This window comes from Tamandua tetradactyla, chromosome 10, assembly GCF_023851605.1.
Source record: "Tamandua tetradactyla isolate mTamTet1 chromosome 10, mTamTet1.pri, whole genome shotgun sequence".
Taxonomy (NCBI): domain Eukaryota; kingdom Metazoa; phylum Chordata; class Mammalia; order Pilosa; family Myrmecophagidae; genus Tamandua; species Tamandua tetradactyla.
The window spans coordinates 108838127-108852983 of NC_135336.1; the positions used below are offsets into that span (position 1 = coordinate 108838127).

General features: G+C 40.5%; 1 protein-coding gene across 12 annotated transcripts in view; it reads left to right on the top strand.

Moving 5' to 3' along the window:
• Positions 1-144: 144 nt before the first annotated feature.
• The window catches only part of DIP2A (disco interacting protein 2 homolog A), a 189644-nt gene continuing 174931 nt past the window's right edge, over positions 145-14857 (top strand). For all 12 annotated transcript variants that reach the window (XR_013158765.1, XR_013158766.1, XR_013158767.1 and 9 more), the window contains exon 1: positions 145-251. Coding sequence is in view for 9 of the 12 variants with exons in the window: in XM_077119265.1 (XP_076975380.1) it covers positions 161-251 (91 nt within the window). In the remaining 3 variants the exon portion in view is untranslated. The remainder of the gene's footprint in view (positions 252-14857) is intronic.

Sequence of the window (14857 nt, forward strand, 5' to 3'; positions counted from 1 at the left end):
GCCTAAGACCAGCCGGGCGGTCGGAAGCGCGCGGGGCGGCCGCGCGGAAAGGAGCTCCTGCGCCCGTGCCCGCGCCCCTGCGGAGCCGCCCCGGCCGCGCCCCTCGATGCGGGCCGAGCGGCCGAGCGGAGCGACGTAGCCGCGGCCCGCCTGGAGCGCCATGGCCGACCGTGGGTGCCCGCTGGAGGCCGTGCCGCTGCCCGCGGAGGTGCGCGACAGCCTGGCCGAGCTGGAGCTGGAGCTGTCGGAAGGTGAGGGCGGCGGCCGGGACCCCCTCCCCCTCCCCCGAGACCCCCTCCCCCTCCCCCTAGACCCCCGACCCCTCACTCAGGACCCCCGGACCCCCGCCGGCCCCTCACCGGGGGCGCGCTCCCACCCCTCAGCCGGGACCCCCGCGGTGGCCTCCGCAGGGTCGAGTGGAGGAGACTCCGCGCCGCTCCCTTTGCCCTTTACCCGGGTGGGAGTGACCGGGCGGTGGGAGGCCGGGCACCGCGGTGCCTGCGAAGCTCCTCACCCGCGAGGTGGCTGCTAACCTCGCTCACGGTTGGAATTTGAAAGTGTGTCCCGGGGGGTGAGTCGGCTGTTGAAACGAAGCCGGAGTAATTTGGCTTCCGAGGCCAGTGGTCGCCGCCGGGCGGGGCTGGGGAGGGGGCGTCCCGGGTCCCGCAGCGGGTCGGGCCTGCAGCCCTTGGCACCGCTCACCTCTCCCTGCGGTGTGAAGCTGCGGGGCCCGAACCGTGCCCCCAGCCTCAGTGTTCTCGCGTCAACTTCCAGAGTGGCGGGTGTGGCTGCGGGTGGGCCCTCTAAGCCACAGGACTCGCTGCCGATTGCAGTTGTTTTAACACTCGAGTTTTAAAAATTCTCCAACACTGTACCATTTTTTTAATGGCAGTGCAATGAGAAATGGGGTGGATTTGAGAACTCTTCAGCGATTGGGTGCCCTTGGGAAGTCTCAAGAATTCGTATTAGGCATGGTTCTGACAAGAACTGCTGTGCTAAATTTGTTATGGGTCTTCATTCAAAGAAAATCCACAGATGCACTTGGGGTTTTACAGAAAGCTCTTAATTTCTGTTCCAGTGTACTCTTCATTTTCCCAGTTCATGGTCGTGGTTGTAGGTGTGGGTGTTTGCTAAGCATTGAAGGTTAAATAAAACTGGATCCTTCGCTCAAAGAACATAATTTGTATGACAGAACACACATACAGACAAGCACTTCAGTGAAAGAGCTGTTTCCTACGTCCTGGACCCACTGTACCATTGTCATCTTGGACGTGTGTAAGGCATGTCTAGGTGAGTGAGGGGTGTAAGACTCCAGAACGTGGAGAGGAGCCTGGAGAGAGTTTTTAAGCTCAGGAAGGGAGAGGGCAAGAAAAGTGTAAAGGGAAAAAATGTCAGAGTATAGCTGGGACCCGAGAGCGTGGACTCTGGCTTCTGTTCAGGTTCCTAGAGTGGCTTGACACCTTCCTTTTGGCCAAAATAGGTCACAGTCACACTTGGCCTGGCTCCCAGGACTCTTCTCCAGCTTTGGTACTGGCTTCTGCTGTTTGCATCTTGATTGTTGTTGGCGTGGACCTACCCCCCAAAGACTCGTGGCTGCTTAGCATTAGGGACTCTGTCTCAGGTGGATTTTCATGTCTTCACACAGTAGCTGGGGTCTGACAGGTACGTTAGTGTTCAGTGAATTTGCTCTGCTGAAAATGGATGTGAACACCAGTCTTATTAACAGAACTGGGATCTTGTGAAGATTTAGTTGGATACTGTATGTGGATGTGCTTTGAAGTAAATTGGTAAAAGTGTTTTATTTATCTAAATAAAGGGTTAAAGATTACTGATGAAGCATGGTCCTAAGGCAACCAAAGCTAATGTTTTATCATTAATTTTATATTTTGATCAAGTAAAGTAATGGAAAGTGGGACTCACTCCTTGGATCCCACCCCTCCTCCCCTGCATGAGGGGGAAGACAAATTTCTAATTCAGAATAATGCAATGTCAAAATAGGCTGCCTTCACAATTTTCACATTAGTCTGAGTGAGAAATTTTGTAAAACTTAGAGTTGTCACTGCCCTAGGCAGGTTAAAGGGAAGAGGAAATTTAACACAAGACAAGATGCCAACTGTATGGACACAGGTAGGGAGTGATATCTGAATAGCCTGGAAAAAACTGCACTCCTGCATGTCTTCTTTGCAGGCTGTACCGGAGCAGTGACTAGGCCCCTGCCTTTATTTGTAACTCACACGGGGCCTTATTCTCTAGCATCCCCTCTGGAGTCTCACCCTGACCCTTAGTGATTAGAAATGGTCCTTAGGGAAGATTCTGGTCTTAGGAAGCACTGATTTCTTCAGGTAAGGCAGGTTTGCTGGCTTTCTGTTCTGGACTCCCAAGAGGAAAATAAGGCACAGCTGTGGTTCGTGCCCTGATTTTTCTCACTGTTTTATCCTTCTGGATTTGGGGGTGTTCTTCAGATTGAGATAGGATGAAGGGTAGAGCTGCATGGGATCCCGTTCTCCGATTTCCCCTGCGATGAACATACACGAAGAATGCACACGTGTGGCTCCTTATAGCGCATTTTGTTTGTGGATGAAAGTGAGATGAAAGGTATAACCTTGATTTTTTAAAAGAAATTAATTCCCAAACATTTGTGCTTAACTTATCACAACAGTTACCTTTGACACACCTTACAGCTGATTTTGGCACACCTGTGCAGTATATTATCTTGGGGCTGTTGCTTCTGAACTACTTTAAAAAAATTGGGGTGGTGACGTAGGTGTTTTCTTTGTTGTGGTGGCCTGCTTAGGGTTAGAAAGGAAATTCCTACACAATAAGCTCCTTTCCTCTCACTCCTATTTCTTTATTTTGGTTAATAAATCTATTCCATAAAGCTTAATTTAGTCTATTTCTTGTTTTCTGCATTCTGATAACACAGGCTCCAACCTGGATGGAGGCAGATGATAAGAGGGAAAAGCTCAGTCAGTTTGTAAGTACAGAGGAAGGGGCTTTCAAAAGTTTCAGTTCAATAAATATTTATGTGCTCTCTGAATATTTTGTGGTATGTAAAACTACGTGTCCTCATATCCAAATTCTGTTCACCTATCAAAGCCCATGCTACTTGCTCAGCATTCACTGCACGCGTTCCCTCTCTCGAGTTCTCACTGCTTTCGCGACTTTGCAGTTGTTACCTGTCTGCCTCTTTATACCTGCATCTGCTTGCTCATGTATATATAGTAGCTACTGGGTGCTGGCTGGGCAATACTCTGGCCGTCAGAGGTCTCCCCGGTCATAAAGCCTTGCACAGTATCTTATTGACAAAGTAAGGCAAATGCATGTGGCAGGAAAATGAAACAGCTCAGAGGAAATGTAGAGAAGAATGAGTCTCCCTCCTACCCCTGAGGCCTAGGGTCCATTTCCTGTTTCCTCCCAGAGAAAATCTTTGCTGACAATTCCCTAAGTGTGATTCCTTGATCCCTGAGATCCTTTCTGGAAGTCTGTGAGAGCAAGACTATTTCATAATAATAAGATGTTGTTTGTGTTGTCCCTTGTTGACATTTGCACTGACAGTGCAGAATGCCAGGGTGAGGGAAACTGTTGGCACCTTGACTTAGTTAAGGCAAGGGCACCAAGTCCCAAGAGTCCTATCCTTCGCCACTTCGTATTCACAGTTAACGCAATAACAAAATGCTTCAGGCAAGAACATCCTCAGCGGAATAGGAAAAGTGTTCATAGATCTCAACCCTTGAGTCCCTGTCCTTCTAACAGGTGATGAGATGGGACGTGTGCATAAAGCACTCCCAGGTAATGAGAGCAAGGAAGAGCCAGGCCTTGAGGTAAAGCGCTTGTGGTTATTTGAGTTGCTAGATGAAGTGGCTGCTTTTTTGGTACAGCATGTCATTTCTACTTGAAAGAATGTGTGGTAGACAAACAACAGTTATTCAGGCTTAGGTATTTGGCATATAAATTCTTGAATATGAATGAAGGGAAACACCTGGCAGAATTTATGGGCAATGGTAATATTCAAGCTTTCGAGCAAATACTAACATTTTGAAAAACATATCTGCTATTGCGAGCTTAATAGCTTTCTAGTACTTAAGATCTTTCTGCCGAGATCAGTGGCAATATTAACGAATGTGAATTTTTGATGTTTTATAATGAAATGTTAACATTTGAAATATCCACATGACTCTGTAAACCAGTATTTTCCAGATGTTATAACACAACAAAAGTTGTGCATAGATAAAGATCCATTCAAAAGATAAACCGATAGATTTAAAATATATATATATATTTTTATTGAGAAATCTTCATACACATATAGTCCATACATGATATACAATCACTGGCTCACTACATCATCACATAGTTGTGTATTAATCATCATGATCATTTTTAGAATATTTGCATCACTCCAGAAAAAAGAAATAAAAAGAAAAAACTCATACATCCCATGTCCCTTACTCTTCTCTCTCACTGACCACTACTATTTCAATTTACCTGATTTTTCACCCTTTATCCCCCCCCATTATTTATTTTCACCTTATTTTTTTTTATCATCTGCCCATATCCTGGATAAAAGGAGCATCAAACACAAGTTTTCACAATCACACAGTCACATTGTAAAAGTTATATCATTATACAATCATCTTTAAGAATCAAGGCTACTGGAACACAGCTCAGCAGATTCAGGTACTTCCCTCCAGCCACTCCAGTACACCATAAACTAAAAAGGAATATCTTTATAATGTATAAGAATAAAATCCAGGGTAACCTCTCAGCTCTGTTTGAAATCTCTCAGCCCCTGACACTTTATTTTGTCTCATTTCTCTGTTTCCTCTTTTGGTCAAGAACGCTTTCTCAGTCCGTTGGTGCCAGATCCTGCCCATCCCAGGAGTCATGTCCCATGTTGCTAGGGAGATTTACATGCCTGGGAGTCATGCCCCATGTAGGGGAAGGGCAGTGAGTTTACTTGCCGAGCTGGTTTAGAGAGAGGGGACACATCTGAGCAACTAAGAAGAACAGTGGTTTTTAATGTAACAGTACAAAAAGCTCATTGGTATGGTGTCAGATTCTATATTGCAACTATTCCTTAAAAAACTACCACTTAGCTAGTTTTCGTGTCGTAGCAGAGAACGTCCTCAGTGTTCTGAAAAGACTACTGAGGTACTCCTACCTTTTCCAACTGTAGGGTCCTCACCAAACCACATACTGCAGCAGATTGAATGCAGAAGCAAGTGTGAAAATGCAGCTGTCTTCTACTAAGCCAGATATTAAGAGATTTGCGAAAATTTAAAACCATACCACCATCTCCTTACTAAATGGTTTATTTTTGGAAAGGTGGTTATTTTATATAAAAGTAGTATTTATCTTAACATCTAATAGGTTTATTATAAAAATTTAAAGTGAATTAAATATATTTTTAAACTTTTATAGTTTTAAGATATAATATAGTAAAACATCGATAGATATAACCCACATAAACAAAAGATTTTTTTTTAATTTTATTAATTAAAAAAAATTACAAGAAACAGACATTCCCAACACATACACTCAGCAATTCACAATATCATCACATAGTTGCATATTCATCATCATGAACATTTCCCAGAACATTAGCATCAATTCAGAAAAAGAAATAAGAAGACAACAGAAAAATATAACAAACAGAAAAAAAAAATTTTACGGGCCATACCCCTTACTGATCCCTTTCATTGATCACTAGCATTTCAAACTAAATCTATTTTAACATTTGTTCCCCCTATTATTTATTTTTATTCCATATGTTCCTCTCATCCATTGACAAGGTAGATAAAAGGAGCATCAGACACAAGGGTTTCACAATCACACAGTCACATTGTGAAAGCTATATCATTATACAATCATCATCAAGAAACGTGGCTACTGGAACACAGCTCTACATTTTCAGGCAGTTCCCTCCAGCCTCTCCATTACATCTTGGATAACAAGGTGATATCTACTTAATGCATAAGAATAACCTTCAAGATAACCTCTCACTCTGTTTGGAATCTCTCAGCCATTGACACTTTGTCTCGTTTCACTCTTCCCCCTTTTGGTGGAGAAGGTTTTCTCAATCCCTTGATGCTGGGTCTCAGCTCATTCTAGAGTTTTTCTCAATCCCTTGATGCTGAATCTCAGCTCATTCTGGGATTTCTACCCCACGCTGCCAGGAAGATCCACACCCCTGGGAGTCATGTCCCACGTAGACGGGGGAGGGTGGTGAGTCTGCTTGCTGTGTTGGCTGGAGAGAGAGGCCACGTCTGAGCAACAAAAGAGGTTCTCTTGGGGGTGACTCTTAGGCTTAATTTTAAGTAGGCTTGACCTATCCGTTGTGGGGTTAAGTTTCATATGAACAAACCCCAAGACTGGGGGCTCAGCCTATAGCTTTAGTTGTCCACACTGCTTGTGAGAATATCAAGAATTCAACTTGGGAAAGTTGAGTTTTCCCCCGTTCTCACCATTCGCCAAAGGGGACTTTGCAGATACTTTTCCACTCACTGATCAAATCACTCTGGGATTCATCAGGGCATCACCTGGACAAACCAACAAAATCTCATGTCCTATACAAAGTTCCATGTACTTACGGTGTTCAGTCAACTATCTACATAAGTTGTATTAGGAGATGCACTAGTCAAAGTATAGATTTGTACCAAATAATATTTTTTGCTTTAGTCTCACACATTAGTTGAAATTTTAGAATATTAAGTACCATCTATTTTCGGCACACTGCAGTAATGACATTCTTTTGTTCTTCATCATGCAAAAACATTTTTTAAATTTGTACATTTAGTCACTATCATTATACACTCTAGGCATTCCTAGATTACACCATCTCACCATCTCAGTCTTTATCATCTATCTTTCTTTGTGATTTCATTTATGCCCCTCCCTCTATCATTCTCATATGCAGCTTCATTCAGTGTTTTAACATAATTGTATTACAGTTAGGTAATATTGTGCTGTCCATTTCTGAGTTTTTATATTCAGACCTGTTGCACACTCTGTATCCCTTCAGCTCCAATTACCCAGTATCTTACCCTGTTTCTACCTCCTGATGGTCTCTGTTACCAAGGAAATATTCCAAGTTTATTCACTAATGTCAGTTCATATCAGTGAGACCATACAGTATTTGTCCTTTTGTTTCTGACTAATCACACTCAGCATAATGTCCTTAAGGTCCATTCATGTTGTTACATACTTCATAACTTTATTCTGTCTTACAGCTGCATAATATTCCATCTTATGTAAATGTCACAGTTTGTTTAGCCAACTGTCTGTTGATGGACATTTTGGCTGTTTCCATCTCTTGGTAATTGTCAATAATGCTGCTATAAACATTGGTGTGTAAATGTCCATTTGTGTCCTTGGCCTCGTGTCCTTTGAGTAGAGACAGCATATAGATAGGTCCTGTTTTTTAATTCATTCTGCCAGACTACGTCTTTTGATTGGAGAGTTTAATCCATTAACATTTAGTGTTATTACTGCATGGGTAGTACTTTCTTCTACTATTTTGCCTTCTGGATTTTATATGTCATATCCAATTTTCCTTCTTTTTTACCTTTACTCATAGTCTTCCTTTCTACACTCTTCTCCACACCTCTCTCTTCTGTCTTCGTATCTGTCTCTAGTGTTCCCTTTAGTATTTCTTGCAGAGCTGGTCTCTTGGTCACATATTCTGTCAGTGATTTTTTGTCTGAAAATGTTTTAATTTCTCCCTCATTTTTGAAGGACACTTTTGCTGGATATAGAATTCTTGGTTGGCAGTTTTTCTCTTTTAATAATTTAAATATATTATCCCACGGTCTTCTCGCCTCCATGGTTTCTGCTGAGAGATCTGTGCATAGTCTTATTGGGCTTCCCTTGTATGTGATGGATTGCTTTTCTCTTGCTGCTTTCAGGATCCTCTCTTTCTCTTTGACCTCTGACATTCTGATTATTAAATGTCTTGGAGTATGTCTATTTGGATCTATTCTTTTTTTTTTTTTTTTTTTTTTTAGAGAGAGGGAGGAAGGGAAGGAAAGACAGAGAGAAGGAAGGAAGGAAAGGAAACATCTTTAAACATTTTCTTGTTTTATTGTATTTTGTTTGTTTGTTTGTTTTTTTTACATGGGCTGGGGCCGGGAATCGAACCGAGGTCCTCCGGCATGGCAGGCAAGCACTTTGCCCGCTGAGCCACCGCGGCCCCCCCTATTTGGATCTATTCTTTTTGGGATACGCTGCACTTCTTGGATCTGTAATTTTAAGTCTTTCATAAGAGTTGGGAAGTTTTCAGTGATAATTTCCTCCATTAGTTTTTCTCCTCCTTTTCCCTTCTATTCTCCTTCTGGGACATCCACAACACGTATATTCATGCGCTTCATATTGTCTTTCAATTCCCTGAGTCCCTACTCATATTTTTCCATTTTTTCCTATAGTTTCTGTTTCTTGTCAGATTTCAGATGTTTCATCCTCCAGTTCAGAAATCCTGTGTTCTGTCTCTCAGAATCTACCATTGTAGGGTTCCATTGTTTTTTTTTTTATCTCTTCTACTGTCTTTCATTCCCATAAGTTCTGTGATTTGTTTTTTCAGACTTTCAATTTCTTCTTTTTGTTCTTTCCTTGCCTTCTTTATATCCTCCCTCAGTTCATTGATTTGGTTTTTGATGAGGTTTTCCATGTCTGTTCGTACATTCTGAATTAATTGTTTCAGCTCCTGTATGTCATTTGAATTGTTGGTTTGTTCCTTTGACTGGGCCGTATCTTCAATTTTCCTAGTGTGATTTGTTATTTTTTGCTGGCATCTAGGCATTTAATTATCTTAATTAATTTATTCTGGAGATTGCTTTCACTTCTTTTTTCTAGGGTTTTCCTGCTGGATGAATTTGTTGTCTATCTGTTCTTTGACATTCCATTCAGCTTTATCTGGACCTTTAGCTTAAGTTTTGTTTAACAGAACAGAGTTTTTCAGTTCTTGTTTTCTTGTTTCTTGCCCTGCTTGTGTGGTGCCTTTCCCCCACACACACTTAGGAGGATCTACTTAGATATTATAGACCCCAGCCAGATTTTCCCAGACCAAACTGGCCTCCTATCAGGAGGAAAGAGTCACCTGCGTCGGTTTTCCCTGAGGGTGAGACCCAGCAGGTTGAAAGACTTTCCTGTGAAGTCTCTGGACTCTGTTTTTCTTATCCTGCCCTGTGTGTGGCACTTGTCTGACTGCAGGTCCCACCAGCATAAGATGATGCGGTACCTTTAACTTTGGCAGACTCTCCCTGCTGGGGGCATGGTGGAGACAGAGGAGAGGTTTTAGGCTGGTTTTAATGGCTTCAAATTACCAAGCCCTGGTGTCTGAATTCCTTGATGAAGGGGTTCCACCTGGGTGGGGCTTCACCCCTCCCCTGGGGAATGCACAGGCTCCAGATAAGTCCCTGAAAGAACTCACTTCTGCCTATGCCTGGGGCAGTTGCAGCCTGAGAAGTCCTGCTGCTGTATCCAGAGGCAGTCAAGCCTTTGTAGATACACAGCCACAAAAACCTCTGTTTCCTTTTTTTTTTTTCCCCCTTTTTCTGTCAGTCCTGCCCCCTTGGCGCCAGGGCAAAAATGAGCAACCTCCACTTTGACCAGATTCACCTAAGCTAGGACCTATTTTTAGTAGTCAGAATTTGTTAATATAGTTCCACAATTGGCATTTGATTGTGCCTAGTCGCTGCTGCTAGTAAAGTCCTTTCCTTTCCCCTCTGGGAAGCAGCCTGTGGGGGAGGGGCTCTGGCCTCCTCATCTTTGGGAACTCAAGGTTCTGGCAGGTGCTCTCAGCTGGTCCAGCTGATCCAGACTGGGGTACACTGTGTGTCCGGTCACTATCATGGCTCCGGGAGCTGTTCTGTACCGTTTCTGATTATTTAGTAGTCGTTCTGGAGGACGAACTAAAATGTGCTCGTTGTTAAGCCGCCGTCTTGACCCAGAAGTCCGCTAGATATTTAAACAAAGGATTTTCAAGGTCCTCAGTAATTTTTAAGAGTGTCGGGGATTCCTGAGCCCCAAACATTTCAAAACTACTGCTACATGCAATTTAAACTTATATACCTAGAAGTATTTCTTTATACTTATTGTGACTTTTTTTTTGCTGTTGCCTGGTACAAAGATTTTTGTTCATACATGTAAGGACAATGTTCTAGTTTGCTAGCTGCCAGAATGCAGTATACCAGAAACAGAATGGTTTTTAAAAGGAGGATTTAATAAGTTGCTTGTTTATATTTCTAAGGCCGAGAAAATGTCCCATATAAAACAAGTCTATAGAAGTGTCCAATTTAAGGCATCCGGAGAAAGATAACTTGGTTCAAGAAGACTGATGAAGTTCAGCGTTTCTCTCTCAGCTGCAAGGGCACATGGCGAACATGGCGGCTTCTGCTGGCTTTCTCTTGGCTCTGCCAAAAAGGGAATCTCTCCAAAATGTTTCTTCTTTTAAAGGATTCCAGTAAGCAACTCCACCTTCAGTGGGTAGAGACACACCTCCACGGAAATCCTCTAATCAGAAGTTACCACCCACAATTGGGTGGGTCACATCTTCATGGAAAGAATCAAAATGCTCCCACCCAGCAATGTTGAATGAGGATTAAAGGGCATGGCTTTTCTGGGGTCCACCACAGATTCAAACCGGCACAGACAATCAGATGTTTTAATTTGATAAAATAATGTTTGAAAATCTTTTAAGTTATACTTACTGATATTCTTGCTTGTATGTGCTCCTTTAACAAAATCTATTATTAAGAGTTATTGTTTGTGACTTAGGAATGCTCCCTTTAGAGTTTTTTTCTTTTCATAATAAATCATCCTAGTGCAATTGTTTCTTTACAGAATTTTGATTTATGTTTTTTAAAAGAATATTAAAACCATAATTTTTATTTTAATATCCCAAAAGGCTGCACATAACTGTTCATTGCCAGCTCTTCTGTACCTTTTGAATTCCTGCCCTTGTTTTAAGACTTCAGTTTAAGCTTTACTTTCTCTTTGAAACCCAGTCTTACTATTAAGACACCCAGCTCTTGCAGAGTTAGATACCTGCTGCTCTGCATCCCTTTGGTACTCATATCACTCCTGTAGGATTTATTACAATATCATAATTATTTGTTTGCTTGTCTTTTCTCTCACTTCACAGGAAATACTTCAAGAGGAAGTTATTTTTTAAATTTTTTAAGTTTTTGTTTATTAATTTCTTTTTTTTGTTGTTAGAGAAGTTGTAGCTTTACAAAAATACCGTGAACAAAATACAGAGTTCCCATATACCACCCTATTATTAATACCTTGTGTTAGGTTCATTTGTTGTAATTCATGAAAGAGCATTTTTATATTGTACCATAAAATATGGTTCATTGTTTACAGTAAAGTTCACTGTGTTGTACAGTCCTATGTTTGATTTTTATTCTAGTAACATATATACAACCTAAAGTTCCCCCTTTTAACCACATTCACAAATATAAATCAGTGCTGTTAATTATGTTCACAATATTGAAGTCTGTTTCATATTAGTGAGATCATACAATATTTTTCCTTTTGTGTCTGGCTCATTTCACCCAACACAGTGTCTTCACAGTTCATCCATGTTGTTGCATGAATAAGAACTTCATTCCTTTTTGATGCTGGGTAATATTGCATTGTATGCATATGCCACCTTTTGTTTATCCATTCAACTTGGATAGCTTCCATCTTTTGGCAATTGTAAATAATGCTGCCTTGAATTTTGATGTGCAAATATCTCTTCCAGTCCATGCTTTTAGTTCTTTTTAGTATATAAGAGCAATGGGATTGCTGGGTCATATGGTAATTCTGTTCTTAGCTTTCTGATGAGCCACTGAACTGTTTTCCACAGAGGCGGCACCATTTTAAATTCTTTCAAGTAATGAACAAGTGTTCCTGTTTTTCCATATTGTCTCCAACACGAGGAGTTTTCTGGTGTTGTTTTAATAGTAGCCATTCTAGTGAGTGTGAAATGGTATTTCATTGTGTTTTTGATTTGCATTTCCATAATAGCTAATGATGTTGAGCATTTTTTCATGTGCTTTTTATTTTTAGCCCTTTGTATATCTTCTTTGTAGAAAAGTCTATTCAAGTCTTTTGCCCATTTTAAAAGTTGGGCTATTTGTCTTTTTATTGATGAGTTGTAGGATTTCTTTATAATGTCATGGATATTAAACCCTTATTGGGTATGTGTTTTCCAGATATTTTTTCCTACTGAATAGACTGTTTTTTCACCTCTTTGACAATGTCCTTTTATGCAAAGCGTTTTCAGTTTTGAGTAGGTCCCATTTATCTGTTTTATCTTTTGTTGCTTATGCTTTGGGTGTTGTCATGGTCAGGTTCATGTGTCATCTTGGTCAGGTAGTGGTGCCTGGTTGTCTGGTCTGGCAAGTGCTGGCCTGTCTGTTGCTATGAGGACATTTCATGGACTTAAATCATGATCATGTGGCTGCATCCATACCATTTGTAGTCAGCTAATGGGAGTGTCTTCTGCAGTGGGTAATGCTTAATCTAATCACGGGAAGCCTTTTAAGGAGGTTTCAGAAGAGACAGTCACACTTCCTGCTTCAGCCAGCGAGCTTTTCCTGTGGAGTTCATCCAGACCCTTCATCGGAGCTGCCAGCTTCACAGCCTGCCGTATGGATATTGGATTCTTTCTGTTTCCATGGTTGCCCAGCCAGCCTGTCCTGAGAGTTTGTTGAGGAACTGCATTGCAGCTGCCAGCTTGCTGCCTGCCCTACAGACTTGTGCTCTCATCCCCATGGTTATGGGAGACACTTTTATAAATTTTATATCTACAGATATTCCCTGCTGATTCTGTTACTCTAGAGAACCCTAACTAATACAGGTGTTGAGTCTGAGAAACCACTGCCTGCCAGAAGATCTTGAAGTTGCTTCCCTACATTTTCTTCTAGGAGCTTTATGGTCTTGTCTCTTATACTTAGGTCTTTGATCCATTTTGAGTTAATATTTGTGTAAGGTGTGAAATAGGGGTCCTCTTTCATTCTTCACCAGCACCAGTTGATGAAGGGACAGTTCTTTCCCAGTGGAGTGGACTTGGCAGCCTTGTTAAAAATCAGTTAACTATATGTTCCAGTAGCCATGTTTCGTGAAGATGATTGTATAATGATATAGCTTTCACAGTGTGACTGTGTGATTGTGAAAACCTTGTCTGATTCTCCTTTTATCTACCTTATCCACAGATGAGTAAAACATATGGATTAAAAATAAATAAATAATAGGGGGAAGAAATGTTAAAATAAATTTAGTAGATCGAAATGCTAGTGATAAATGAAAGGGTTAGGGTTAGGGTTAGGTTAAGGGGTATGGTATGTAGGAATTTTTTTTCTGTTTTCTTTTTTTTTTTATTTCTTTTTCTGAATTGATGCAAGTGTTCTAAGAAATCATGATGAGGAATATACAACTCTGTGATGATATTGTGAGTTATTGATTCTGTGTCAAGAATGGAAGGATCTTATAGTAAGAATGTGTTTATGTATTGTTATGTTGAGTAAAAAATTTAAAAAAATCAATTGACTATATGTTCCAGTAGCCATGTGTTGTGAAGATGATTATATAATGATATATAACTTTTGCAGTGTGACTGTGTGATTGTGAAAACCTTGTGTCTGATGCTCCTTTTATCTACAGTATGGACAGATGAGTGAAACATTTGAATTAAAAATAAATAAGAGGAGGAACAAATGTTAAAATAAATTTAGTAGATTGTAATGCTAATGATCAATGAAAAGGAGTGATAAGGCATATAGAAAAAAATAGGGGAAACAAAGGCTAAAATATTTTGGGTAGGTGGAAATACTAGCAGTCAATGAGAAGGAGGTGTGAGGGGTATGTGTATGAGTTTTTTTCTTTCTTTTTATTTCTTTTTCTGAATTGATGCAGATGTTCTAAGAAATGATCATGGTAATGATATTTTGAGTTTTTGGTTATATATCAAGAATGAAATGATCATATGGTAAAATGTTCATGTTTGTATGTTTGTTACATTAAAAAAATAAAATTAAAACAAAAAGAAACAAACAAAAAATTGACTATAGATTTGAAGGTCTATTTCTGAGCTTTCAATTTGGTTCCTCTGATCAATATGTCTTTCCTTATGCCCATCCCATTGCTGTTTTGACCACTGTAACTTTGTAATATGCAGTTTGTGTCCTCCAGCTTTGTTCTTTTTCAAGATGTTTTTAGTTGTTTGGTGCCGTGTACACTTCCAAATCAATCTGATAATTGGCTTTTCCATTTCTTCAAAGTAGGCCATTGGAATTTTGATTGGGATTGTGTTGAATCTGTAAATCAGTTTGGGTAGAATTGACGTCTTAATGCTATTTAATCTTCCAGTCCATGTCCTTCTATTTATTTAGGTGTTCTCTGATTTCTTTTTAGCAATGTTTAGTACTTTTTTGTGTACAGGTCCTTTATGTCGTTGGTTAAATTTATTCCTAGATATATAATTATTTCAGAAACCATTGTAAATGGAAATTTTCCTTGATTTTTTTTCCCCTGTGATAGCTTATTACTAGTGCATAGAAACACTACTGATTTCTTCCCAACACTTCACAGAACTTGTTTTTTAAAAGCTCCAGTGGTTTGTTGTAGGTTTTTTGGTACTTTCTTATATAGATAGGATTATGTCATCTGCAAATATTGAAAGTTTTATTTCTTTCCTATTTGGATGCCCTTTATTTTTTTCCTTGCCTAATTGCTCTAGCTAGAGCTTCTAACACAATGTTGAATAAGAGTGATGATAGTGGGCATCCTTGTCTTGTTCTTAATCTTAGAGGGGAAGTCTCTCACCACTGAGTACGATGTTAGCTGTGAGTTTTTCATATATGCCCTTTATGTT